This window comes from Spermophilus citellus (genome assembly GCF_964194105.1).
Source record: "Spermophilus citellus genome assembly, chromosome: 3".
In the NCBI taxonomy this organism is placed as follows: Eukaryota; Metazoa; Chordata; class Mammalia; order Rodentia; family Sciuridae; genus Spermophilus; species Spermophilus citellus.
In genome coordinates, this window is record NC_138184.1 from 6,647,719 (window position 1) to 6,674,427 (window position 26,709).

At 38.9% G+C, this 26,709-nt stretch overlaps 3 protein-coding genes across 3 annotated transcripts in view; all 3 read left to right on the forward strand.

Annotated features, from left to right (window-relative positions):
* LOC308645973 (olfactory receptor 7E24-like) overlaps positions 1-21,281 on the forward strand; it is a gene marked incomplete at its 3' end in the record, with an annotated part of 45,136 nt that extends 23,855 nt beyond the window's left edge. Inside the window, exon 2 of the mRNA XM_081288421.1 lies at positions 20,424-21,281. Coding sequence (XP_081144547.1) covers positions 20,424-21,281 — 858 coding nt within the window. The remainder of the gene's footprint in view (positions 1-20,423) is intronic.
* Positions 1-26,709, forward strand: part of LOC308645936 (olfactory receptor 7E24-like) — a gene marked incomplete at both ends in the record, with an annotated part of 109,833 nt that overhangs the window by 73,203 nt on the left and 9,921 nt on the right. Inside the window, one exon of the mRNA XM_081288390.1 lies at positions 11,995-12,037. The remainder of the gene's footprint in view (positions 1-11,994; positions 12,038-26,709) is intronic.
* Positions 7,243-8,073, forward strand: LOC308645940 (olfactory receptor 7E178-like; the record flags this gene model as incomplete). The annotated part of the gene is made up of 1 exon (XM_081288391.1): positions 7,243-8,073. The coding sequence occupies one exon, from the start codon at positions 7,243-7,245 to the stop codon at positions 8,071-8,073; it is 831 nt and encodes a 276-aa protein (XP_081144517.1).

Here is a 26,709-nt window from a genome sequence, read left to right on the forward strand (position 1 = left end):
TCCAGAAAATAGAAAGGATTTTTAAAAAATAGAAAAAAATTGAGATTAGAGAGAATATAGGAGTATAAAAGACAGGGTGCTGTCCATGCTTTGGATGTTTTGGACACAGGCATTGGGCATTCTCTTCCTCTTAATTAAGAAATGTAGGTGTGTGTAAGGAGGTGAACGATACATCAAATATTAATGAAAGAATCCCAAGATCATTGGGTTGCTTACAACTGTGAAATATTACTGAGGGTGTATGGACCTCAGCCTGAATACTTTAATCATAAATATTTTTATTAAAAATATACACAGAGATCTGGGGTTGTAGCTCAGTGGCAGAGCACTTGCCTAGCATGTGTGAGACACTGGGCTCCATTCTTGGCACCACATAAAAATAAACAAACAAAATAAAGACAAGCTGTCCATCAGCCAATACAAAAAAAAATAAATAAAAAATTTAAAAAAAAATAAAATACAGTGTGTGGGCCTGCATGCTTCCTTCTTCTTGTCCTCTTTTCTATTTAGAAGGTATATAAGCAATATAGAAGCATAGAATCTAACATGTGTCTCAAAGTTACATCTCCTGGGACTCTCAAAGGATCCAGTACTACAGCCCACCCTCTTTGGGCTGTTCCTGTCCATATTCCTGGTTGGGTTGTTTGGGAACATGCTCATCCTCCTGGCCATCAAATCTGATTCCCCCTGCCCTCCTTCATATATTTATTCCTCTCCAAAGTGTCATTAGCATGCATTTTTAAATCTCCACCATCCAAAATAAGACTCATTGCCTATGTGCACTTCTTGACACAGGTCTCTTTTTATCATTATTGGGTACATAGCTGATCTGCTTCTGACTGTGTTGGCCTGACATCTTTTTGACTTTCTGTCATCCTACATTACCCAGTCATCATGAGCTTTGGCTTCTGAGGCTTATTAATTTTTATGTCTTTTTGGTTAGCCTTTTGGATTATTAGCTGAAAATTTGGTTGTCTTACAATTTACTGACTTCAAAGGTGTGAAATTTTCTAGTTTCAGCTGCTTTATCTTACCTGTTCTGACACCTATTCTAATAATATTGTAAAGTATCTTATTGTTCATATTTATGGCTCCCCTCATCTCAGGAATCCCGTTTCTTAATGTAAAATTATTTCCACTATTCTGAGAATCCACCTGTGGGTAGACAAAGCCTTGTCTACCTGTGGATCTCATCTGTCAGTTGTCTGCTTATTTTTCAAAACATGCATAGAAGTGAACCTCAGACCAGCTATATCACTTTATTCTTGAAAGCTTTTGGTTACTTCACTGATGTACTCCTCTGCTGAATCCCCTCATCTATGGTCTAAGCATCAGGGACATTAGAAGTGTCCTAGGGAGGCCCCACAGGACCTGTGGCATCCAACTGGAATATATATTGTAAAATGTTTCAAAGCTCAACACCTAGTCCTCTCCATGTAGTCTCCTTGGTGACATTATTTTTGTAGTTCCATGGCTTTAATTTCTTGTCAGGTATCATAGGACACTGGAGTAGCCACTGCTGAGGAGGGTGTTTTGGGGAGTTTTTAAAATGGAAACAAAGCCTCCATTTGCAAACGTGAAAATTTTCTGGAGATGGATGGTGATGATAGTTTACTGCAATGTCAGTGTAATTAATGCCTATAAATGTGCACTTGGCAGGGAAGAAATTGCATTTTTCCCCAAATATTGATTTTACTGAAATAAAATGTAAATAAAAGCAAAATTCATCCCTAAACAGAAATTAAAGAAATTAATCATACCCAGGAGATTATTTTTTCAGTAGTGGAAGGAGTACAAACACCTTTTGACATTTTCTCCTCTTCTTCCTCCACCATTAATATGAGGAAGTCCTTAGAGTGGGCCAATTTAACTAATTATGAGCTTTGAGCATTGAGTCTCCAAGGTCCTATAAAAGTCAATGTCAGCTTGTGCCTCTAGTCCCTCAGCTCAGTGGCTCCAGTCTAATGTATGCCGTACCTATGTCTCTTCCTTCCATGGTTTGGATCAGGAGGCTGCGCTGATGTCAATCCTGAAGCCTGAGCAGGAGGTCATTTACTACCCAGCAGGGAGGAGTGTTGGAACCACAGTTCTTCATCATGACCCACCAGAGGCACAGGGCAAATCAGTAAGTGTAGGAACTGAAGGATGGAGGAGGGACTACCCAAAGTGTTGTTTTCTCTTCATCAGGAAAGTCAAAATATCTAGGTAGTTGTATTGGAGAAGAATAATGTGCAAAATTTTACTTATGAGTACTCTGAGTTTGCATATGTGATTTTCGCAAGAGAAATCTTTCCTCTCACACTCTGCTTTCCATAGCCTGTTATCCACCATAGCAAAAAAAAAAAAAAATGCACACTTTTCACCTGTGTCCTAAGCACTGTGATAGTATCCATAGCCTCATGAATCTTTATTGGAGAATTTTGAGTGCCAAGTTCTGAGCTATGTGATCCATGTAGATTGTTTGAATTTATCTGCAAAGTTCTTCCCAAGGTATAAGTACTACATTATTTTTACAAAGACCAAAGGAGCACAGCTGTTTATGTAAATTTGTGCTAGGTGTTTAGGTTGGGTAGAATAACTGAAGCCATGTTTGACTTGAGCTGTGGATTTGAGACACAGGGTGTCTGGGCTCAACAATGCTGACAGGTTGTCCCCTCTCAAGCCAACCATGCATTTCTTTTTCTTGTACTTCAGGATGGGACTTTACTATTGCTCCCATTTTGGAATTTCTGTTAGTTCTAGGGATACAATAATGTGTGACATTTGCTTCACAAATTCAGGTAGAATGGATGAGATGACTGAGATCTAAGACAAAGAAGACACACAATAATTCTACACAGACCTCCCTCCTTCCCCCACTCTGGGATGTCCTTGCAGCTGTCCAAATCCTCCTGTTCTTATAAATAGAGCCCTCAATTTGAAAAGGGGACATAGTGTCACATCTCTATTTCATTACTATGCAGGAAACTGGAAAGAGTTATTAATGTATTTGTTATGTGCCTGCAGTTCAGCCTCTGGATTATGTTCAAATATTCTTAAGGTTGGAAAATAATGAAAAAATTAGCACATCAGACTCAGAGTTTAACAATTTCATTTTGACTGCTGCTGTTGGCTCCAACTTAGTATTTCTTGAACATACTTCAGGTTGTTAGTATCTCTGAAAATCAATATTGTCATTCAAATAGATTTCTAGTTGATACAGATGTATTAAGTAGAGATTAAAAAGAAAATGGGTATTCCCTACGTGATTAATATGTGATGAATGTATAAAACAGGGGAAAATAAAAGTTGGCTGGTTATTATTAATATAGCAATATGGCAAGGTTAATCTATATACTCCTTCAAATAACATGTCTTATGACCTGAAGTTAGTCAGCCTTTTCCTGTAATGTTATATTTTAATTGTGTCCTTATGTGATGTATGTTTGGTGAGGATTGCCTTATTTCTGATTCCCTAGAGCCTTTAACATATTTGGTATAAAGGACATAAAAAATTAAAAAAAAAACTGTTAAACACTGGATAGAACTTCCTTTGTTCACAGATCCTGGCCTTAATCTGGGTGTCTTCAACACACTTGGGGCTTTCCTGTGTTTGCCTTCACCTTCTTAGGAATGTGCCATCCAACAAGAGATATGAGTATAACTCTTGTTTTTGCCTTTGTCATGGGCCCATGGGCCCTATACTCATGCTTCACAGCATCTAGAGCATTCAGTTATTTTTTAAAAAACAACAGAGATTTTCATAGGAATAAGAAAAGCAAACTAGGTACTAATGGGAGTGACAGGAAACCTCCTTTATTGGTCTGAGACACATGTTAGACTTCCACATCATTCCATCTTTCCAGTGTCCTTTGACAATAGTGTTCACCAGCAGATAGCGAGTAGGTAAATAGAGAACAGACTGTTTTCTTAGCGATTTCTTAAGAAAAAACCCACAATGATCAAGTATTTATTAAGATGGAAACATGTATATTATGAGCTATACATGGTGTGACCATGAGTGTTATTCTTCCTATTTCCATTAAGTAGTACGAGCACAGAGAGGTACTGCTTATGTAGCAGGTCAATATACATGCCAAGAATGTGTATTAGTAACTCCTAGTGAAGGCTATTTTCTCTTTTACTAGACTCAATTGTAGATAATACTCCCAATACAATATAAATTTTCTGGAGTAGATACTTCAGATGAATTGTTCTTAGCTGGGTCTCAGGGGTAATTTTGATAGTGCATATTAGGAAAACAGTGGGTACACATGATGATGAATTTTTTTTCCTGAGACAATAGATATAGGTGATTAATAATAATATTAACATTCATCCACAGTGGATGTCAAAAAACTATCTACCACACACTCATTATAATTTTCACTTGTGTGAAATAGACATAACAAAATTTTTGGGGGGGGTACTGGGTATTGAACTCAGGGGCACTCAACCACTGAGCCACATCCCCAGACTATTTTGTATTTTATTTAGAGACAGGGTCTCTCTGAGTTGCTTAGTACTTCCCTTTTGCTGAGGCTGGCTCTGAACTCTCCATCCTCCTACTTCAGCCTCCCAACTCGCTGGGATTACAGGCATGTGCTACTGCACCCAGCTAGACATAACAATTTTGAAAGTAGTATTATAATAATAAACTTAAAAGTTACATGATGTCCCTCTCTCAGGTCATGCTGTACATCACTTAAAGCTTTGGAGACAGGTATTTGTACTTCACAGGGAGACTTAAAAGCACATGTTGATGTCCAGTAGTACATTTCAGGTACAAGAGAAGTTGTGCTGTGCACTCCTTAGATGAACTTATTTACCTTTTGGATGTTTCTGAGAAAACTGTTTATGAATAAATAAATCAATTGTTATGGAATCATTTACAGCAGCATCTGTCCACCAAATTCATGATAGTAGCTGTGTTTGGAGGAGAGCTATGCAGAAGACAGGAATCATGTAGAGATACCAAGAGCTCAAATTTCAAAGATAATAATTCAAATCTTGATATAATTTTAGTTGTGAAACAATTATTACCAAATATTTATATTTTCAAATTGATATTCTGTTTTATTCATTGTAATAACAGGTAATGAGACTGCACCGTATCTTAAATCTTAATGCCAGTTATAATTTAAGACAGTCAGATATTCTCATGAAATTGGGTTTGGTGTGACACCAGGCTATCTGAATGTTTTAACATTTATGTAGGTAAATATGTTGATACACAAGATTGAAAGCCACTAGTTAAGCAATATATTTTATTTAAAAATTTCTTACAACAATGATGCAAATTAGGTCATTTTTAAAATTTCTTTGTCCATATGAAGAATCTGTTCCTGTGTGTTCACAATGGTTCATGTACTTTTCTCTTTTGCCTCTTATCTCAATTAAATCATAGTGAGACCTGACAAAAATCATAATCCTGAGTTTTCTTCACAGAGCAGAACTAATTATAATTCATATACCAGAGAGATTGATGTGAAAGTTTTAAAAGTTTTTTTTTTAGATTTTTTAGTTGTCAATGGACTTTATTTATTTACTTATATGTGGTGCTGAGGATCTAACTCAGTAGCTCACACATGCTAGGCAAGCTCTCTACACTGAGCCACAACCCCAGCCCCTGATGTGAATATTTATATAATAATCAAAAAAGGTTGGAACTTAAACTGGGTTTTGGGGGCATAAAACTGGTGTAATGAGAGTGATTATGATCAGAAAAATAGTGCTGGATGGGAGCATATTATCGTAGATTATTCTATGAAAAACCAAAGAGGAAATTAAGTTCTGTGCATGCATGATGGTGTCATAGTGAACTTCATTGCCAGGCATGGAGGAACATGCCTGTAATCCAGAGGCTTGGGAGGCCGAGGCAGGTACAGTATTGTGAGTTCAAAGCCAGCCTCAGCAAGGGCTAGGTGCTAAGCAACTCAGTGAGACCCTGTCTCTAAATTAAATACAAAATAGGGCTGGGGGTATGGCTCAGTGGTTGAGTGCCCCTGAGTTCAATCCCAGTATATATATATAAAAAAAAAAACTCAGCTGTTATGTATAACTATTAGACACTAATAAAATCATAAAAAAAATCCTGCAAGGGATAGTTTTTCCTCACCAGATAGGTATGGGGTTAATATAAATAAACTTGTATAAAAAAATCAAAACTGTTTTCTAATATTTCATTATTTTTAAATCACCGACAGGCACCATGTGCACTAATGTAATGATTTTGGTCTATGACATCAATGATTATGTACAGTTATCAAACCATATTTCTTAACATTTGAGTCTATCTAGACCAAGGATAAGAGAGCTATATTGATTACTTTTCAAAAGATAAACAGTGTATGACCAAGGTCATAAATCTATGGAGGCAAATAAGAAAACCTAGAAGTGATAAAATCCCGGAAGAAAACTGGTCCCTAGGAATGTGTTCTAATTATGAATTTTCATCTTTAATTTAATATTCAGATCATGTAGTTCTAGCTCTTATGGGGTGTTTGTAAATATTCTTCATAAAAGGGATTTGTACCATTGTGTTAGTATATGGTAATGTATAATAGACTGCCTCTTAATTGCCTTTAATAAAGTGTGTTTTTTTTTTTTCTCAAAGAGGAAGCAATGTTTCTTATACTATTTTTGTTTTCTGGAGAGTAGACTGCATTTTACTGTGGTCATTATCTTGCTATGTGGAGTGTTCTTGGTTTTCTAACATTGTTCATTTGAGTGTCTCTAAATCATGTATGTAGGTTGGGTGTAGAGATTCAGGACTGTAATACCCACTACTAGGCTTGCTGAGGCAAGAGATCTATTTCAAGGCCAGTCTGGGCAACTTTAGGGAGACCCTGTCTGTCTCAAAGTAAAATAAAAGTGGATGGATATACAGTTTAGTAGAGTGCCCAGTGTGAGACCCTGGGTTTGCTTTCTAGTATGGCAAAAAAAAAATGTGTATGCACAGAAGGGATAAATGATACATAGAACAGTATTGAGAAAGTTCCAAGAGGATTTGGTCAGACTGTGAAAGGCTGTTGAAAGTGTACAGATCTCAGTCTGAATGCTCTAATGATAAAGGATTCAGTTAAATGTGCCTATGGAGTGATGGATGCTGCTCATTTGTTTCCTTTTTCCCACCCTGTTTTCTGTCAAAGGTGTCCCAGCATTAAGGATGCACTAAATGTAACAGCCATCATAGAATTCCAACTCCTGGGATTCTCAGAGGATCCAGACCAGCAACCAATCCTCTTTGGACTGTTCCTGTTCATGTACCTGGTCACTATTCTTGGGAACCTGTTCATCATCCTGGCGGTCAGCTCTGACTCCCACCTCCACACCCCCATGTACTTCTTCCTCTCCAACCTGTCCTTGACTGACATATTTTTCATTTCTACCACAGTCCCAAGAATGATTGTGAACATTATAACTCACAGTAGAGCCATCTCCTATGTGGGTTGCCTGACACAGATGTCCTTTTTTATCATTTTTGGATGTATGGATGGTATGCTTCTGACTGTGATGGCCTATGACCGTTTTGTGGCCATCTGTCACCCTCTGCATTACTTAGTCATCATGAATCCTCGCCTCTGTGGCTTCTTAGTTTTTATGTCTTTGTTGTTTAGCATTTTTGTATCCCAGATTCACATTCTGATTGCATTAGAGTTTACCAGCTTCACAGAGGTGGAGATTTCTAATTTCTTCTGTGACCCTTCTCAAGTTCTGAGTCTTTCCTGTTCTGACAGTTTCTTTGGTCTCATTATCAAGTATTTTATTGGTGCCATCTATGGTTTTTTCCCAGTCTCAGGGATCCTTTTCTCTTACTATAAAATAGTTTCCTCCATTCGGAGGATCCCATCCTTGGGTGGGAAGTACAAGGCCTTCTCTATTTGTGGGTCTCACCTGTCAGTTGTTTGCTTATTTTATGGAACAGGAATTGGAGTGTACCTTGGTTCAGCTGTGTCATCCTCCCCCAAGAAAGATGTGGTGTCTTCAGTGATGTACAGTGTGGTCACCCCCATGCTGAACCCCTTCATCTACAGCCTGAGGAATGAGGACATTAAAAGTACCCTTAGGCGGCTCCACAGTAGAACAGTCTAATCTCAGGACTTTTGGTCTCCATTTGATAAGTAGTTAGGAGAATACAATAAGATGAAGCAAATAAATCTGTAAATACTGCATTATTAGTAACACTATTTTTGTATCTTATTGTATTTTATATATCAAGATGTCTAACAGCAGATTGATGGTAGTCATTATTTGTGGGAGGGATAAATGGGGAATTTCAAGTGGGATTTTGAAAACTGAGAAACAGTGTGTAGTTGTGTGGACCTTAGATGTGAACACATGTGGGTGGACCTTGCATGTGAATGTCTGGTGGTGAACCTTGGGTGTGAACACATGCGGGGAGTTGGTGTAGTTTGGACCTGGAATGTCCCCCAGAGACTCACGCATTGAGGGCTTGGTGCCAGCACAGGAGTGCTCAGATGCTGGGTGAGAAATGCTGGGTGGGAAATGGTTGGTCCCCGAGAGCTCTAACCTCCTCTGTGGAGTGATTCATGGATGGATTCATAGGTGAGAGGGCTTCAGGGAGGTGGTGGAAAATGTAAGAGGGGAAACATAACAACTAAAATATCCTCTGACCCAAAGTCAGCATTTTTTTTAAATTTCTATAATGGGCCCTTTTATTTCTATCCTTCTGCATGTAAATGCTGTGTATTTGAAGAGGAATGATTAATCCTCTTTCATTTTTGATTCCACAAAACCTACACAAAGGCACAGAGGCATAAAAAGTAAAAATCTGTTTTAAACATTGAAGAGATCATTCCCTGGGTCATAAAAATGTCCATAATCACCGTGTCTTCAACACATTCTGCTTTTTCTGCCTGCCATTTCATACCTCTTCTGAATGTCTCGTAGAACCAGAGGCAAGTTATGTTGGTATATTTTTGTCTATGTCATGGAAATACTGGCCTGTATTCCATTGGACAACACCTGCAGCATTTTTTTAATTCCAAGATCATGTCTGAGATTATCATGATTGAAAAAAATGAAGGACTGTTGGAAGTATTATTTTCTTATCACGAATACAAACACTATGAAGGGAGCTAAAGCACATTTAAGATCCACAGCACTCCAGAATGCAATGCCATTTGAAATTTTATTACCCATTAGACTAACATTTTCCATGGTCATGGGATTATTAATTTGAAAATTCTAGGGCAATCCAACATTTACTAAGTTTCAATGTTCCTTTAGGTATCACACCTGGCATGGAGATGGGTGTTGTCTCCATTTCTATTAAGCAGTATGAGCTTAGAGAGGTGGAGAATTTTCCACATATTATGCACACGCTCAAATAAATGATATGGGAGAAAAATGTTATTTTCCTCACCCCATTTCAGGCCATTCTCACTCCAATTGGATCTGAGTAGAAATATTATTCATAATACTGGATGAAATGTCTTGGTGATTTATCATGGGAGCATTATTTCTAAACAGATTGCTGAGATATTTCAATAATAGAACTTCCGAATAAGAGGATGTAGTTGATAATGACCCATATTTTTGTTTGGACAACAGATATAGGTTTTTAATAATAAAATGAATATAAATCAATTGTTTAAAATCAAACAAATATCTTCCATCTGCATATTATATGGAAATTACATGGAGAGAGGAGCAAGAATTTTTAAAGGCTTGTTGTGATAATAAACTAACATATCAAATGATGTCCCTCCCTTACAATAAATACTGTGCATCAGTTAAGGCATTGCAAGTAGCCTTATGTCTTCAGCCAGTCCTTTAGCTTAACAGTGTCTGTTCTGTGAGCTGCACTGATGGGCCTCCTCCTATGGTCATCTGCTTCAGGAATCTTCTATCTGATATGATCTTCATATGAATCCTGCATATGGGGCCTGGGCCTTTATCAGGCACCTGGGATGGTTGGGTCTTGGGATCTGAAATTCTTTGTTATGGCCCAGCAGAGAAATAATGTAATCTAGTAGTGCAGAGGAAACCTTAGGATCTTGGAAGGACTGTTGGAAGTATTATTTTCTTATCATGAATACAAACATCACAGTTTAGTAGCCAGCTGGAAGGATACAAATATGTAAAGTTTCAGTGATGTGGATTGTGAAGTTTACATGACAGTGAATCTCACCATTGTGTACATCCACAAGAAATTAATTGAAATAGTAATAACTATGGGTAAATGGCAGAAAGATCAATAGAGGGAAGGGAGCATGAGGTGGGAAAAATGTAGGGGAAGAATAGGTCCTATGATCTGAAAATGAAGAAGATATATTCCATGCTTGTATAATTATGCCAAGATAGATTCTACTGTCATGTATAACTAAAAAGAACCAATAAAAAGGTGGAGTGTCAGAAATCTTATTCAAATCTTGTTCACTCTACCCATTGAGTTCTTCTTCCCATTGAACTCATGCCCATAAGAGCACAAATGGGTCCTTCTAAAGTGTCTCCTCAGTACTATGAAGATCCATGATGGTGATGATCAGGACGAGGAGAATGACAGTAGCCTTAGCATCATAAAGAAGGCTTCCAAGTTGCAGGTGCTGAGTGACACTTCTACGTGATATGTTTCATTTCTTGTGCATCATCTAATTTTAGTTATGTATGCCCATCTTCACAGAAAGTGAAAAAGTGCATTATCCTTATGTAACTTGTACTCATTTGTTAGGTAGCAAAGAGTGAGGCCTTGTTTGCATTGGGCTGTGCGAGTATGGACACAGGGCATCATGGAGGAGAATCCTGGCTGGCTGTACCATTAACAAGCCAATCAAACATTTCACTTCTCAATTACCCCAATAGGGAAACCTTTTTCCCTGCGCTCTTCCTTGTGGGATTCCTGGTGATCACTGGGCAGAATACCGGGTGGTATCTGCTGCATCCACTATGGAAGAACAACCGCAGGTCAGAGGAGAGATCACATTCAGTACAGGTCATGCTCTTGCACCCACTCAGGAGTATTAATGCCCCTGATCACATGGTCCTCCATGCTTGTAAATCTCTCAATCTCAAAACGAAACCTAAGGTCAGCTCTTGATCTCATTCTTACTCATGGAACTGAAAAGAGTTTAAAAATATTCCTGAGATGTACCCATGGTTAGGACCTCTGCTGAAAACTTTATCATCTGTGAAACACTACAAATGCTGAGTGGGCCAGACTTCAGTTATCCTTACTGTGACATGGACAGGCTGTTTATGTCTGGGATTCAGCATTGTGATCTAAGTTGATTTCTAGCTGAGGCAACTGCAGTGAGTCAGGATGAAAAAGAAAGTAGGTGCTCTGTGTGTGATTAATATGTGATGCATGTTCAAAATTAGGGCAAAATATAATTTAGATGTTATTATTATTATTACTGATGATAAGAGGTATTCTTTATGCCCCTCAACTAAAACATCCATTGACCTGAAGGTACTGTTTTCCTGTATCTGGATTGGCCATTTTAGTTTTGACTTTACAGATTATATGTTGTGTATTTGGGAAAAATATCTCTTTCATTTCTGATTTGTCACAGCTGGTGTTTTCTTGATATAGGAGGTAAAGCTTCTTAAGTTTTATAAGTCTAAGGGATTTGTCTCAAGTTCTTAGTACAAAACAAGGTGTAGTGGACTATTTCTAATTTCCTCTTATTAAAATTACTTTTCTTTATAAGGAAGGCTGGTTTTCCCCATTTTTTCCTTAAAGCGTAGGCTGCATTGTACAGTGATCATGAATGTATTCTCTCCACGGTCCTGGACTTCAATATCTCTAAAGTGAGTGTAAAGTGAGTGTAGAAAAGAGTGAATAACACAGAGAACAATAATGAAAGAATGTATGAAGATTGGGCTTTGGCTACTGAGATATGTTGTTGAAAATGTCTGGGAATCAAGTGTAAACACTTTCCTTAGGAATACTTGAATTCAAATGTGGACAGAGTGCTTGGGGCCTTCTGTATTTCTTTCTCTCATTCTATTTTCTTTTGCAAAAGCTGTCCAATAAATTCAGAACCACAGATCTCACAAGTGTCTCTGAATTCCATCTCCTGGGACTCTCAGAGTACCCAGACTACCAGCCCTTTCTCTTTGGACTGTTCCTGTCCATGTACCTGGTCACAGTGCTTGGGAACCATGTCATCATCCTGGCCATCAGCTCTGACTCCCACTTCCACACCCCATGTACTTCTTCCTCTCCAACCTGTCCTTGGCTGACATTGGTTTCATCTCCACCACGGTCCCAAAGATGCTCAAGAATATTCAAACTCACAGCAGAGCCATCTCCTATGTGGGCTGACTGACACAGATGTCTCTTTTTATCATATTTGTATGTATGGATGATCTGCTTCTGACCATGATGGCCATCTGTTACCCCCTGCGTTATCCAGTCATTATGAACACTTGCCTCTGTGACTTATGAGTTTTGGTGACTTTTTTTGTTAGCTTTTTGGAATCCCAGCTGCACAATTTGATTGCATTACAGGTTACCACCTTCAAGGATGTGGAATTTTACAATTTCTTTTGTGTTCCTTCTGAAGTACTCAGACTTTCCTGTTCTGACCCCTTCACCAATAACCTAGTTGTGTACTCTGGCAGTGCCATCTTTGGCCTTTTCCCATCTTAGGGATCTTTTACTATAAAATAATTTCCTCCATTCTGAGAATACCATCCTCAGGTGGGACGTGCAAAGCCTTCTCCACCTGTGGGTCTCACCTGTCAGTTGTTTGCTTATTTTATGGAACAAGCATTGGAGTGTACCTTGGTCCAGCTGTGTCACATCCATCTAGAAAGGTTTCAGAGGCCTCAGTGTTGTACACAGTTGTCACCCCCATGCTGAACCCCTTCACTACAGCCTGAGGAACAGAGAAATTTAAAACACTGTGAGGAGACAATTCTCTGTAGAATTGTCTGTTCTTAATATCTGGGGCATCAACTTAATGTTTAGTTTGGAATAACAATAAAATTTGACATCAGTACCAATAAATCTTGCCTCTTTGGTCACCTTATTTTTTGTAGTTTATTAACTTTAATTTCTAACATTCATGGTAAGATTGCTGTTGTCAGCACTGGAGAGAGGCAGTAATGGAGTATGAAGGTTCAATTAGGAAAGATCAAAATTTATTAGAAATTTGTGTTGGTGATAGTTTTCTAACCACATGAATATAATTAATGTCAATGAACTGTGAAGTTAACAAGGCTTAAAATGGTACATTTAAATTGCACATGATAGAAAATATAAAGAAATATGTGGTTCTCAAATGTACAAAAAGATCATTTCTAGAAAATAAAACTAGAAAAGGTAGCACAAATAGATGAGGCTAAGCAAGGCAAAACTTGTGATTTTATTTGAGGCACATTTTAGAAATCACACCACTCCAGGATGAAGTGTCATTTGAAAACTGTTCATCATTAAACTCACATTTTACATAGTGATGGGATTCTTTATTTGAATAATTCACTGGAGAACAAAATTATGTGATTTCTATGTATGAGTATACTCCAATGAAACCCATTTTTATGTGTCTATAATTTGGTAATTAGAAAAAAAATAGAAAGGAGACCAGTACAGTAGAGGAAGGGGATAAGGTGGAAGAGAAGGGAAAGGAAAGAGAAGGTACTGGGGAATGAGGTGGAGCAAGTTATACTCTGTGGTGATAGTTTTCTAACAGTCATGTCACAATAAATCTTATTATTATGTACAATTATAATGTTCCATTAAGACCATAAAATTAACAAAATTTCTTTTTTCTTTTTCTTTTTTGTACCAGGGATTGAACCCAGGGGTACTTGACCACTGAGCCACATCCCCAGGCCTATTTTGTATTTCATTTAGAGATAGGGTCTCACTTTTTGTTGAGGCTGGCTTTGAAATTGTAATCCTTTTGCCTCAGCCCCCCGAGACTCTGGGATTACAGGCATATGCCACTGTGCCCCGCAATAAAATTTCTTAAAACAATCATATAATGTAAATAATTGTTATACCCATTTTACACATGAGGAAATTGCCCAGGTGTGTTCATAATATTTCCTGTAATTTTCTCTTTTTTCTCTGTTTTCTATCAGATCAGAGTGGCCTGACAAAATAATAAACTGGGTTTGTCTTCAGGGAGCTGAGACAAGAGAGTTCTAGTCCATGTTTCAGGAAGAATTGACAAAAAAATCTATTAAGTAGGTATACCGTTGGCACCGAAACGTGGGGTTTGGCATGTTCCCGTTGTCAAAATCTTCCACCATAAAAAAGAGGCTTTATGACCAGAAAAAAATAAAAGTATTTCCAGGCTACTACAAAAGGGAGAACCAAAATGGAGAAAAATACTAGAAGACAACTTATAAACAAATATTTTACTGATATTTGATGGGTTGATCAAAAGGAAGGCTTATTAAATAAAAATTTTCATAAATATTCTTCAAATTTCATAATGACTTAATTATTGACAGGCAAAGTGTACAATAATTCCACATTTATGGTCAGTGATGTCTGATTATGTGGGTCGACCAAATTATATTATCAAAATTTTACGTCTACTGTGACCAACAATTCTAATCATATATTAAGTGATTTTTAAGATAAATCTTATTTGTCTGAGCACTTGCATCCAGAAAGGAGGGAAATTAGAGAACCCGAGATTAATAAAAACATCTCTTGGTTTAACACAATGCTTTCCGGTCATAATTATGAGTCTTAACTTAAAATTTAGATAAGACAGTCCTAAATAAAGAGGGTTTGTATCACTAGCACAGAATGAAATGAATTATATTGGGCAGCTTCTTAATTTCCCTTTATAAAAGTGATTTTTCTTGAAAGGGAAAGCATATTTATTATGTTCTATGTTTTTCTTCAAAGAGAACATGACCATTATCTCTAATGCTCTTGGCCTTCTCTGCATGCTCAGCTGAGTGTCTCTAAAGTAGGAGTTTATGTAAGATAACACAGATTATAATAATGCAAGGGTTTTAAAAAGATTTGTTTAGTCACAACAGAGAAGTATTGTGAGGTGTATGTACCACGGTATGTGAATTCCTTCCTTTGAATACCTGAATTCAAAATGTATACTGAGTGGTGGGTGTTTGTTTATTTGTTCTTTTATCCAACACTCTCTATGTTCCCAGAATATGGTCAAACAATGCATTCACAGAGAATCTTACGCATGTCACAAAATTTTTACTCCTGGGCACCTGTGGTGGTTGAGATGTTTAGTCATCCCTACTTGGATTGTCCATGTTCCCGCTCCTTTGCTAGGAGCCACAACCAAATAATATGATGCATGGCACTTTTGGTTGTAAGGTGACGCCAGCTAGCCATTGAGATGATATGATTATGTTAAGATTTACATTCATATGGAAATTGGACTCCTGCTGTTCACCTTGGCCTGCTACAGGACTCATGTTACCTTACGGGACTCCTGGAGAGTTCCCATTGGTTGGGGAAGGATAGTAGGAGGGAATTCCGGGGGAGGTCCTGGGCTCCGGTTCAGGTAGAGGCGACCACGTGGGTGGACCGGCTTGCTTGCTGGGCGTAGGAGTATTGGCGGCATTTTCAAAAATAAAGTTTTGTTCCTGCTTGAGTGGCTCGTGATTCTGTGCCCAGCTAGACTGCGGCACTCCTTATCCTGCCAACACCTCTGCAACCTGTCCTGGGTCTGCCAAGGTCTTAAAGATGACTGTGAACATCCAAATCCACAATAGAATAATCTCTTTTGTGGGTTGTATTATACAGATGGCTTTTTTTTTCTTGTTTTTGAAAGCATATGCGATATGCTTCTGAGTAACATGGCCTATGGACTGTAGCCATCTGTCTCCCCTGCATTTCCCAGTCATCAGGAACCCTCACTTCTGTGATTTCTTAGTTTGGTGTCTTACATGGTTAACCTTTCGGCTTCCCAGATACACAGTTTGATTATAATTTCCCTACTTTATGGATGTGGAAATTTCCAGGTTTTCAGTGATCCTTCTCAACTCCTTAATCACACCTGACCTGATACCTTCTGTAATAACATTGTCAGGTATTCTTTTTTGTACCATGTTTTTTTTTTTTTTTTTTTTTTTTTGCATCTTAGGAAGTCTTTTATCTTTCTAAAAAAATTGTTTCCTTGATTCTGAGACTCATATCAGCTGATAAACATAAATGCTTCTGTCCTGTAAGACTCTTTCATCAGTTGTTGGCTTATAATGTGGAACCATCATTGGAGTGTTCCTTGGTTCAGTTTTGTCAAAATCTCTGAGATATTGCCTTAGTCATTTACATTTTGCTCATCCATGTCCTGAATCCCTTCATCTTCAGACTGAGGAGCAAGTACATAAAAAGTGTCTCAAGGAGGCTCCACAGCAGAACTGTCTGGACCTAAGCAATCAGTTTAAATGTAGGATGGAAAAGGCAACAAAACTACAAAAATAAACCTGGAAATCTAGCCTGCCTTTCAGTCACATTATTGCATAATTACTTCAATTTGTCATCCCTTTTGATGGGAGAATTTTGGGAGCCAATTTTGTGGCTGGGAGGAATGGCAAGATTTTTATGTTGTGTAGAAATTTTCAGTTTGGCTATGGATGCTGGTGATGGATGCACCACAGTGTGAGTGTGATTAATGCTGCTGATCTGTGCCCTTGGCAATGGGGAAAATTGCCATTTTTAGAGGGGATGAAATTTCATCATCATAAAAATGGAACAAGGCAAAGAAAAAAATTAATGAAAGAAATTATAATACCCAGGAGCTTCCTCTTGTGTAGAGGAAGAGCCCAAGAGCTTTTGTGGATACTGATTTTTCTCTTCCTCAGCTGGCATTGATATGAGGAGACTTTTAGAGTTTGTGGCAACCTGGACCAATTTGGCTAATTAGGAGCTCTGTGCATTGGGCTTCCAAGGCCATATAACAGTCAACAATGTCTGTGCCTGCAGCCCTTCAGTTTGATGGCTCCAAGTCCAGTGGGCTCCATCCCTGTGCCTCCTCCTTCCATGGTTGGTCTGCTTCAGGAAGCTCCTATCTGAGACTCCATGGATAGAAATCCTGGGGCAGAGCCTGAGGCTTCATTGAGTACCAGGCATCAGATGGGCTCTGGATCTTCACTCCTTGGTCATGACCCACCAGAGTCCCAGTGCAAATCAGTAAGTGCTGAGGGAGGCGAATGACAGAGTATGAACTGTATGAAGCATTGTTTCCTCATCACCAGGACAGACATGCATTTTGGGAGAGCAGATGGGGGAAAAAGAATGGGTCAAATTTCAGTTACCAGGATTGTGAAGTTCATGATCTTGGTTGTGGGGGGGGGGGTCCTAGAAATCTCATTCAGAGTCTTGCTTTCCTCCCACCCTGGTTCTACCTCCCATAGACAGCTCTCAGACCATAACAGAAAGTATGTCTCACTGAACTCTTTCCTAAGCTCTCCAAGACATTTATGAAGGTGATGATGAGGATGAGGATAGTGTCCATCACATCATGAGCCAATATTAATTGACCTTTACAGATTTTCAGCTTTATTAAATTTACTACTGAAATTCACCTTTTTGTTTAATAATAATTAAGCACTGTTGTGTGCCAGTCATGGGTGTGGGCATTTTATACATGCTGAGTGTTTTTAAATGATAAGATCTTCTTAACTAATTAACCCCTCTGGCAGAATTGGAAAAAAAATAATATCCAGGACTCAAATACATGCCTATCTGATCAAAATTTATACTTTTAAATACCTTTATTGACATATATTAATGACACAGAGTAGTGGGTTTCATTGTGGCATATTCATACATACATATAGCATAATTTGATCAATGTCAATCCTGCCTTCCTCCATTCAGTCCTCCCTCCTCCCTTCTCCTGACTTCTGCCTGGACTCTGTCTCTCTTATTATTGGTATATTTCTGAGCTCCAGACTCTGTCTTTGCATTCTATATAGATTGTATCAATTTGTGATGGAGTATGAACTGTATGAAGCATTGTTTCCAATCACTTCACCAATGTCAAATGTGCCACATTACTTTTATTTTTCAGGAAAGAAAGAAGCACAATATTTTTATGTAATTTGTGGTAGGATTTTAGGTTGAAAATCTGAATTCCTGTTTGAATTGAGGTTTGATTAGAGACAGAGCATTTGAGCAGATTAGGCAGGATGGCCTTGTCAGGCCTTGTCCTGCCAGGTGGCCTTGTCCCCTGTGAACTTAGTCATTCCCCTTCCCTGTCACTCCAGGATGAGACCTTCCTTCACTGCGCACTTCAGTTTGGAGGTTTTTAGTGGAGCACAGGATAGATCAGTGGGTGGCATCTGGTGCTACAATTATAGGAAGAACATCTAAAATCAGAGGGTGAATTCAGAGAAAGAGAAGACAGACACTCATTCAGTATACATCCCCTCTCTCACCACCCCAAGATATCCATGCAGCTGTCATTCTTGACATCAAACTGATCTCAAAAGCAGTCTGAAGTTCAGGTCTTGATTTCATTACTACTCAGTAGTCTAGAAAGAATTTTAAAGTGCACCTGGGGTGGACCTGTAGTTAAGACCTCTGTACCTCTGCTCTCTTTTGGATTGTTGGGAACAATGAGCAGAAGGGGTGCATGTCACCCAGAGGTGGAGAATTCAGTTTTGAGCCCTGAGGGCTAAATTTCCATTGCTGTGATAAAGAACAGGATATGGACTCTCTTAGCCTAGGCCTTGTCTTCTGAGTTGAGTTGTAATTGAGGCAACTGCATCAAGAAAGGATTAAACAGATAAAGGATGCCCTGTATGTTGTTAATATTTGGTGAATATAATAAAAAATTCAGAGATTAAAAGCCACTGCTTACATGGCAGACAAGTTATCTACAATTGAGTGATATTCCTAGACCCAGGAATTTAAACAGGCTTGTTAAAAAGATTATAAAGTATATAAAGTGGGACAATATTGTCACCGTGTTATAAATGAGAAAATAGTCAGATGTGCTTACATTATTTTGGGCATGTTTCTCCTTTCCCTGTTTCCAAACTATATCATAGTGAAAGATGATGAAATAACGAACCTGAGTTTCCTTCAGGTTGTTGAAGAAAATGATCTGCAATCCATGTTTCAGGAAGAATTGTCATGAATATGTCTATCTGATCAAAACCCAGGGAATTAAGTTTGATAATGAAATCCAGAGTCTGGAGCTTTGCCTGGGGTCAAAGTCCTCCCTGAAAAGGATTCACTTTGTGATCAGAGAAACAGTGAAAGAGCATTGCCAGCTCACTAAAGAACAGAGGATCTAGAAAGAAAAGTCCCACATATCTGTCCTTACCACAGATGTGGTGCTGCATTGATAGAGGGTGCAGGTGAATCGGTGTTAAGGAAAATGTTCAAAAAGATTCTCAACATTTCATTAGGCTTTGACCAGAGACCAGTGCAGTGTGCACTAATTCTGTATTTGCTGTCAGGGATGTTATACATTTGTGTATTTTCTGAAAATGTTTATAAAAATTTGAAGTTCACCAAATCCAAGAATAGGAATTACAAATAGGTATTCATAAAATGCAAACTACATTTGAGTGGGTATTTACTTGCAAAAAAGCAGGGAAATCAGAAATCCAAGATTAATGAGAAGTCGCTGGGAGGAAATTGGCCCATAACACAGTTTTGATTATGAGTTATCAACTTTAATTTAGTATCAGTATCTACAGTCTTAAGTCTTGTAAATGTTTTCTAAATAGTCTATGTATAGGAGTAGCATGCCATGGTTTTAGATAAAAATAGATACATTTGAGTGCTTATTAAATTACTTTTTAATGATTATTTCTTCTGAAAGTGAAAAGGCTATTGCTTACTGTTTATTTCTTTCTTAAAAGAAACAGAGAATAAATGATATTATTCTTTATCCAGGCTGTCTTTTACTGTGATTGGGAGCTCGTGTGTAATGTTATGGGTCTTTTTTTTTTTTTTTGGTGTGTGTGTGTGTGTGTGTGTGTGTGTGTGTGTGTGTGTGTGGTACTGGAGATTGAAACCAGGGCGCTTGCCCACTGTGTCACATCAGTAGTCATTTTTATTTTTATTATTTAATTTTAAGACAAGGTCTCACAAAGTTGCTTAAAGCCTTGCCAAATTGCTGAGGCTGCCCTTGAATTTATCTCGGCCTCCTGAGTCACTGGGATTACAGGTCTGCACCACCACATCTGGCTTATATTATTGGTCTTATAACATTGTTGAGTGTCTGTAAAGCAGATGTATGTAGAAGGAGCAGGAAAACAGAGAAACCAATAGTATGAGAGTTGCAATATGGTTGGGTTTATCACAATGAGAAATACTGCTGAAGGGTATAATCCAGAAGTGTGAACACTTAATATGTGAATATATGAGTTCAAAATACATACAGAACTGTGGGTGCCTGTTTACATGTTTCTTTTTTACCATTTATTTCAAAAGGTGTACAAATAATATAGAAGAAAAAAATCTAACAATCATATCAGAATTTCATCTTTGTGGTTTCTAAGAAGATCCGGACCTGCAGCCCATCCTCTTTGGACTGTTCCTGTCCATGTACCTGGTCACAGTGCTTGGGAACCTTCTTGTCATCCTGGCTGTCAGCTCTGACCCCCACCTCCACACCCCCATGTACTTCTTCCTCTCCAACCTGTCCTTGGCTGACATCTGCTTCATCTCCACCACGGTCCCAAAGATGCTCACGAACATTCAGACTCACAGCAGAGTCATCTCCTATGTGGGCTGCCTGACACAGATGTCTCTTTTTGTCATATTTGCATGCATGGATGATCTGCTTCTGACTGTAATGGCCTATGACCGCTTCATGGCCATCTGTCACCCCCTGCATTATCCAGTCATTATGAACCTTCATCTGTGTGGATTCTTAGTTTTGGTGTCTTTGTTGTTTGCAGTTTTTGAATCCCAGCTTCATATTCTGATTGCATTAGAGTTTACCCACTTCACAGAGGTGGACATTTCTAATTTCTTCTGTGACCCTATTCAAGTCCTTAGTCTTTCCTGTTACGACAACTTCTCTGGTAACATGATCAAGTATTTTCTTGGTGCCATCTATGGTTTTCTCCCAGTCTTAGGGATCCTTTTATCTTACTATGAAATTGTTTCCTCCATTTTGAAGATCCCATCTCTGAGTGGGAAGTACAAAGCCTTCTCTGCCTGTGGGTCTCACCTGTCAGTTGTTTGCTTATTTTATGGAACAGGCATTGGAGCATACCTTGGATCAGCTGTGTCATCCTCCCCCAAGAAAGATGTGGTGTCTTCAGTGATATACAGTGTGGTCACCCCCATGCTGAACCCCTTTATCTACAGCCTGAGGAACAAGGACATTAAAAATGCCCTGAGGAGGCTCCTCAGTAGAACAGTCTAATCTCAGGAATTTTGACCTCCATTTGATAAGTAGTTAGAAAAATGCAATAAAATGAAGCAAATAAATCTGTAAATACTGCATTATTAATAATATTTTTGTAATTTATTGGATTTTATATATCAAGATATTTAATAGCAGATTGATGGCTGTCATTCTTTGGGAGAGATAAATGGGGACTTTTAATTGGAATTTTCAACATTATAGTTGTGTGAACATTGAATGTGAATATCTGTTTGGAAACTGGTACAGTTTGAATCTGTTCTGTCTCCCAAAGACTCGTGTGTTGAAGGCTTGGTCCAAAGCATGGCTGTGTTCAGATGCTGGGTGAGAAATGGTTGGTCCATGAGAGCTCAGACCTCATCTGTGGATTAATCCACAGATGAATTCAGAGCTCAGTGGACTTCAGAGAGGTGTGAGAAACTGTAGGAGGGGCCACATATCTGGAGGGAGGGGGTTCTTGTGGGAGGGCCTTTGGGGCATGCAACTTTTTCTTAGCCAATTTCTGTTCCTTTCTTCCTTCCTCCCTCCCTCCCTCTCTCCCTCCCTTCCTCCCTTCCTTCCTTCGTTCCCTCTGTTCCTCCTTTCCTTTCCTTTCTTCTCTCTCTCTCTCTCTCTCTCTCTCTCTCTCTTCCTCCCTCCCTCCCTTCCCCTGTCTCTTCTTCCTGGCTGATATGAGGTGAGCAGCTTTCCCCTGCCATTCCCTTCTTCTATGATGCTGTGCCTCACCTCCAGCTCCAAGCAATGAAGCCAGCTGACAATGGACTGAAATCTCTGAAGGTATGAGACAAAATAAGCTTTTCCTCCTTTATGTGATTTTTTTCTTTGGCATTTTGTCACAGTAACAGAAAGGTGATTAACACAGAGGTCATACAATTCTTGTGTATCCACATGTTATATGAAATCTCACCTATATGCTATGAATCAGTGCACAAGGATTTTGCAATGTTTATTGTAATAATGAACTAAAAAACTAGTAATGTTTGTCTCTCAGGTAATGTTGCATAGCAGTTTAAAGCCTTCAAAGTAGATGTATGTACTCTTTTAGGGAAACTTTAAACTACATGTTGAAACAAATCATCACATTGCAGGGCAATACGTATTTTTTTTTGTATATTCCCTAGGTGAGATTTAGGTACTCTTTAGGCATGTGCTTAAGAAAACTATTTATGTGTACATAAATAAATGCAGGCATGGAGACAACGACAGGAAAATTCACCCTTAAAATTTCTGAGAGTAGTTGCTTTTAAGGCAGAGATGTGCAGGAGAATAGTGTCAGGCAGAGATGCCAAGAACTGAAATTTTATATGAAGTCATTAAAACTCCTACAAGATTTATTATCAAGAACAGTGATCATAATTTTTTGATGATGAAGTGGATTTCTGTAGTTTTTTCTTTTACATTTTTATTGGTGCATTTTAATTGTATGCAGTGTTTGCATCTATTGTTACATTTTTGTACATGCACACAATATAACAACAGAATTTGGTGATGTCACTCCCCAGCACTCCCCCAATCTTCTCCCCTCTTCCACCCCTTGGTTCATTTTCTCTGCTCTACTGACCTCCCTTTGCTTTTCATGCAATAATGCCCCACTTTTCTTTTCTTTTTCCTCTCTATCTTCCACAAATGAAAGAAAGTATGTGACCCTTGACCTTCTGAATTTGACTTACTTTGCTTAACATAATATTCTCACATTCCATCTATTTTCTGCAAATGATTATTTGCATCAAGAACCTACTATCCAAAACTGCATCGATGTTCATCCTGAGTGGGGCCATGGTACTCCTGCTAGGGGGGTGTGTTGGGGCTGCTCTCCTGGGTAATGACCTACCAGATACACAGGGCAAACCAGTAAGTTCTGTGGGAGATGAAGATTGGAAGAGGGAATGTCCTAAGCATTACCTCCTCATCACAGTGATGAACATGATGTTTGAGTAGCCACATGGGAGACTGGTTGTGGTGATGGTAACCAAAATCTCATGCAAAGCGTTTCTTTTCCTGCCTCGATGATTCTATTTCCCATAAAGTTTCCTCCACAAAGGGAGTAAATACACTCCATTTATACTTCTCCTAAGCATTATACGGGTGTATGAAGGTGATGAGGATGAGGAGATCAACCATAAAAAACATCATGAATTCCTAATAAGAGATTGCTGAGTGCAAGGTGTTGAACAGTGTTCCATGCAGATTATCTCAATTCATCTGCAAGGTTTTCCCTAAGGTCTACATGGCACTTTATTTTATTTTACAAAAATGGGACACAGTTTTGTTGTGTAACTCATGCTAGGTTTTAAGGTTGAATTACTGCAGCCACATTTGAATTGCACTGTGGAGTTGAGAAACCGGGCACTTGGGTGAATGGCTCAAAGAGGAAAAAATCAGTGAAAAAGTAGGTAAGAATAGCTGGGCACAGACCTCCCCCACAGGGTATCCCTGGAACTGCCCACATCCTCTGCATTCTTACAATGAGCCCGCTCAACATGAAAAGAAGACCCAGAGTCACACTTGGATTTCATTATGATTCAAGAAACTGACGAGTGGTCAAAGTGTACCTGAGATGTGTCTGCAGTTGAGGCCTCTGGAGCTCTGCTTAGAATGTTCCTAATATTAGGAAAACATTAAAAAAAATTCATGCATCAGACCCAGAGATTCACAATTTAGCATCAGTGCTGCTAGATCTACCTATCATTTCTTGAACACAGGGCAGGTTTTTAGTGTCACTGAGAACCAGCAACTGAGGTGGATTCTACTCATACAGCTGCATTGAATACAAATTAAACAGAAAATGTTTGTTCCCCATTACTATGACTTGGAAGTATAAAATAGGGCAAATTCAAGCACCTTTGGAGTGTAGAAAAGGTGTGCTGGTCTCCATGGTTGTACAGTAGGCACCTGTATGCAGAATACTTCAGTTAAGCCAGAGGAACAGAGTCATTACTCCACCACTGAGGAGGCTGCTAGCATTCTCAGGATCTGAGTCACCCGATGGTAACACAGGCTGGAAAATACAACATAATTAAATCTAGTCATGGAAATGCCCCTTCCCTGAGCATTTGCTTTTTGTTTGAATGACTCTCTTCTCATCATGCTTCACAGAAGAGTGGTGGTCACTGGCTTGGGGTGGGAGGAATGGTGAGTTTTTTCACCTGGGTACACAGCTAAATTCTAGAAGATGGAAAATTTCTGGATTTGAATGATAGTGATTATGGCACAGCAATGCGAATGCAATTAATGTCACCAAAATATGTACTTAATGTGGTTCAAATGGTCATTTTTATATTTATATTGTACCCCAATAAAATGGACATTAATCACAGATGTATCTTAAAAAGCAAAGGAATAAATTAAAATAGAATATATAAACTTCTTCCTAATTAGAGTTAGGGCCAGAAACTTATATGAGCATTCATTTTCCTTCGTCTTCCCCATTAATGATGGGAAGTCCTTGGAGATTTAAAAATCATGGACCAATTAGTCTAATTATAATCTCTGTATTGATCGTCCAAGGTCATATAATAGTCCTCATTCAGCCTGTGCTTGTAGTCCTTCAGTTGATGGTATCATCCAGTGACCTGTGTAGCCATCTCTCCTCCTGGGGTGTCTGCATCAGGAAGCTCCTGAACACACGATCTGTTCTTGTGGACACAGTTGAGCCTTCCCTGGGCTCCACACTTGGTAGGGTCTCAGGATCAGCACTTCTTGGTCATGACCCTGCAGGGAAGCAGCATGACCCAGTAAGTGCAGAGGGGGCCACAGAACTTACTGGTTTGCCCTGTGTATCTGGTAGGTCATTACCCAGGAGAGCAGCCCCAACACACCCCCCTATCAGGAGTACCATGGCCCCATTCAGGATGTGGGAAGGACTGGGGAAGTAGTGTTACCTCACATGAGGACACTCACCACAGAGTAGCCAGGTGGGAGGACACCAGCGTGCAGCTTCAACCCTGGGGTTGTGGGGTTCAAGCTTTTGTTTCAGGTGGGGAGATCAAAAATTCAAAATGTGCTCTCCACCCACACTGGTTCTAATTCACACAGAAATCTCACCCACAACAGTATAAAAATGGGTCCTTCAAGAGTGTTTTCTGAGGTTTAGAAATGGACTAAAGTTGGTGATGGTAAGGGTGATGATGAGGATGACAGAAGCCAGAGCACCATGAACTGAGGTGCAGGGCTTCCCAGGCTCAGGAGCTGAGCAATGTGCTCTGTGTCATTTCATGTGCACCATCTCACCTTTGTTATATATGCCCACATTATTACTATATTATACAAAATGAAAAAGTGCATTACAATTATGAAACTTGTACTCATTTGTTAGGAGTGAAGCCTTGTTTGCATTGGGCTGTCTGACCATAGACACAGGGTATCACAGAATCCTGGCAGGCTGTCCCATCAGCAAGCCACTCAGCCACTCTTCCCTGTCACTGCAGAAAGAGAGCCGTTCCCACTGTGCTCTTTCTCGTGGATTCCTGGGGATCACAGGGCAGATCAGTGGGGGCACCTGTTGCATGCACTATGGAAGAACAGCCACAGGTCACAAGAGAGGTCACAGTAGAGGAGGCTGATGATCATTCAGCACAGATCATGCTCTTGGGCCCCCTCCAGAACCTCCTCCATGCTTGAAAACAGCCTTCTCAATCTCAAAGCGGACATGAGGCAGTTTTGTAAAGGAAAACTGTATGGTAGATGATTATGACATGAAAACAGCAACAGAAAATCATAGCTCACGACTTCAAGACAGTAGGTGTGTCTGGGAGACAGGTTTGCAAGATAATGGAAAAAGGCAGAGATTCTAAGACTCAAATTTCTAAGGTAATGATTAAGACGTCTCTCCAATGTTAGTTCTCCCACAAGTATTATCAGATTCAAGTTTCAATACAGGTAATGGGTATTATGGACAATAAGAGTAGGTAATATTCATGGAGCATGTCCACATGCCAGGATATTGTTAGACATTGGATTTCAGGTGTGGAATAAGAAAAGAACTTTACGTGTGGATATGCTGATAAAATTGGTGTTGGTCTGACATCACTGAGTATGGATATTCTAAAATATGCACAAATAGACTAAATAATGGGAGAGAAGTACAAGTTATGAAATGCAAAAGGTTGTTAAAAAAAATCCTGATGATAACCATACAAGGTAGGTAATTATTACCTCATTTTACAAATGAAAAGTTTCCAAGACGTTGTTACATTATTTATCATTATGCTGTATTTTGTACTATATGCAGTTCAATCACAAACAGTAATGATAAATAATGAACAGAAGTTCAATTGTTATATAAATAATATAATTGAAATGAATGTGTTACCAATGACTGACCAGAAAATCCACGAAGAAGAAAAAGTATGGAAATTAAACCAGAGCTTCAGGGCTTTCCTTAGTGCTTAGATCATAAAAAATGAACTTGATGGGTTGAGATCCCAAA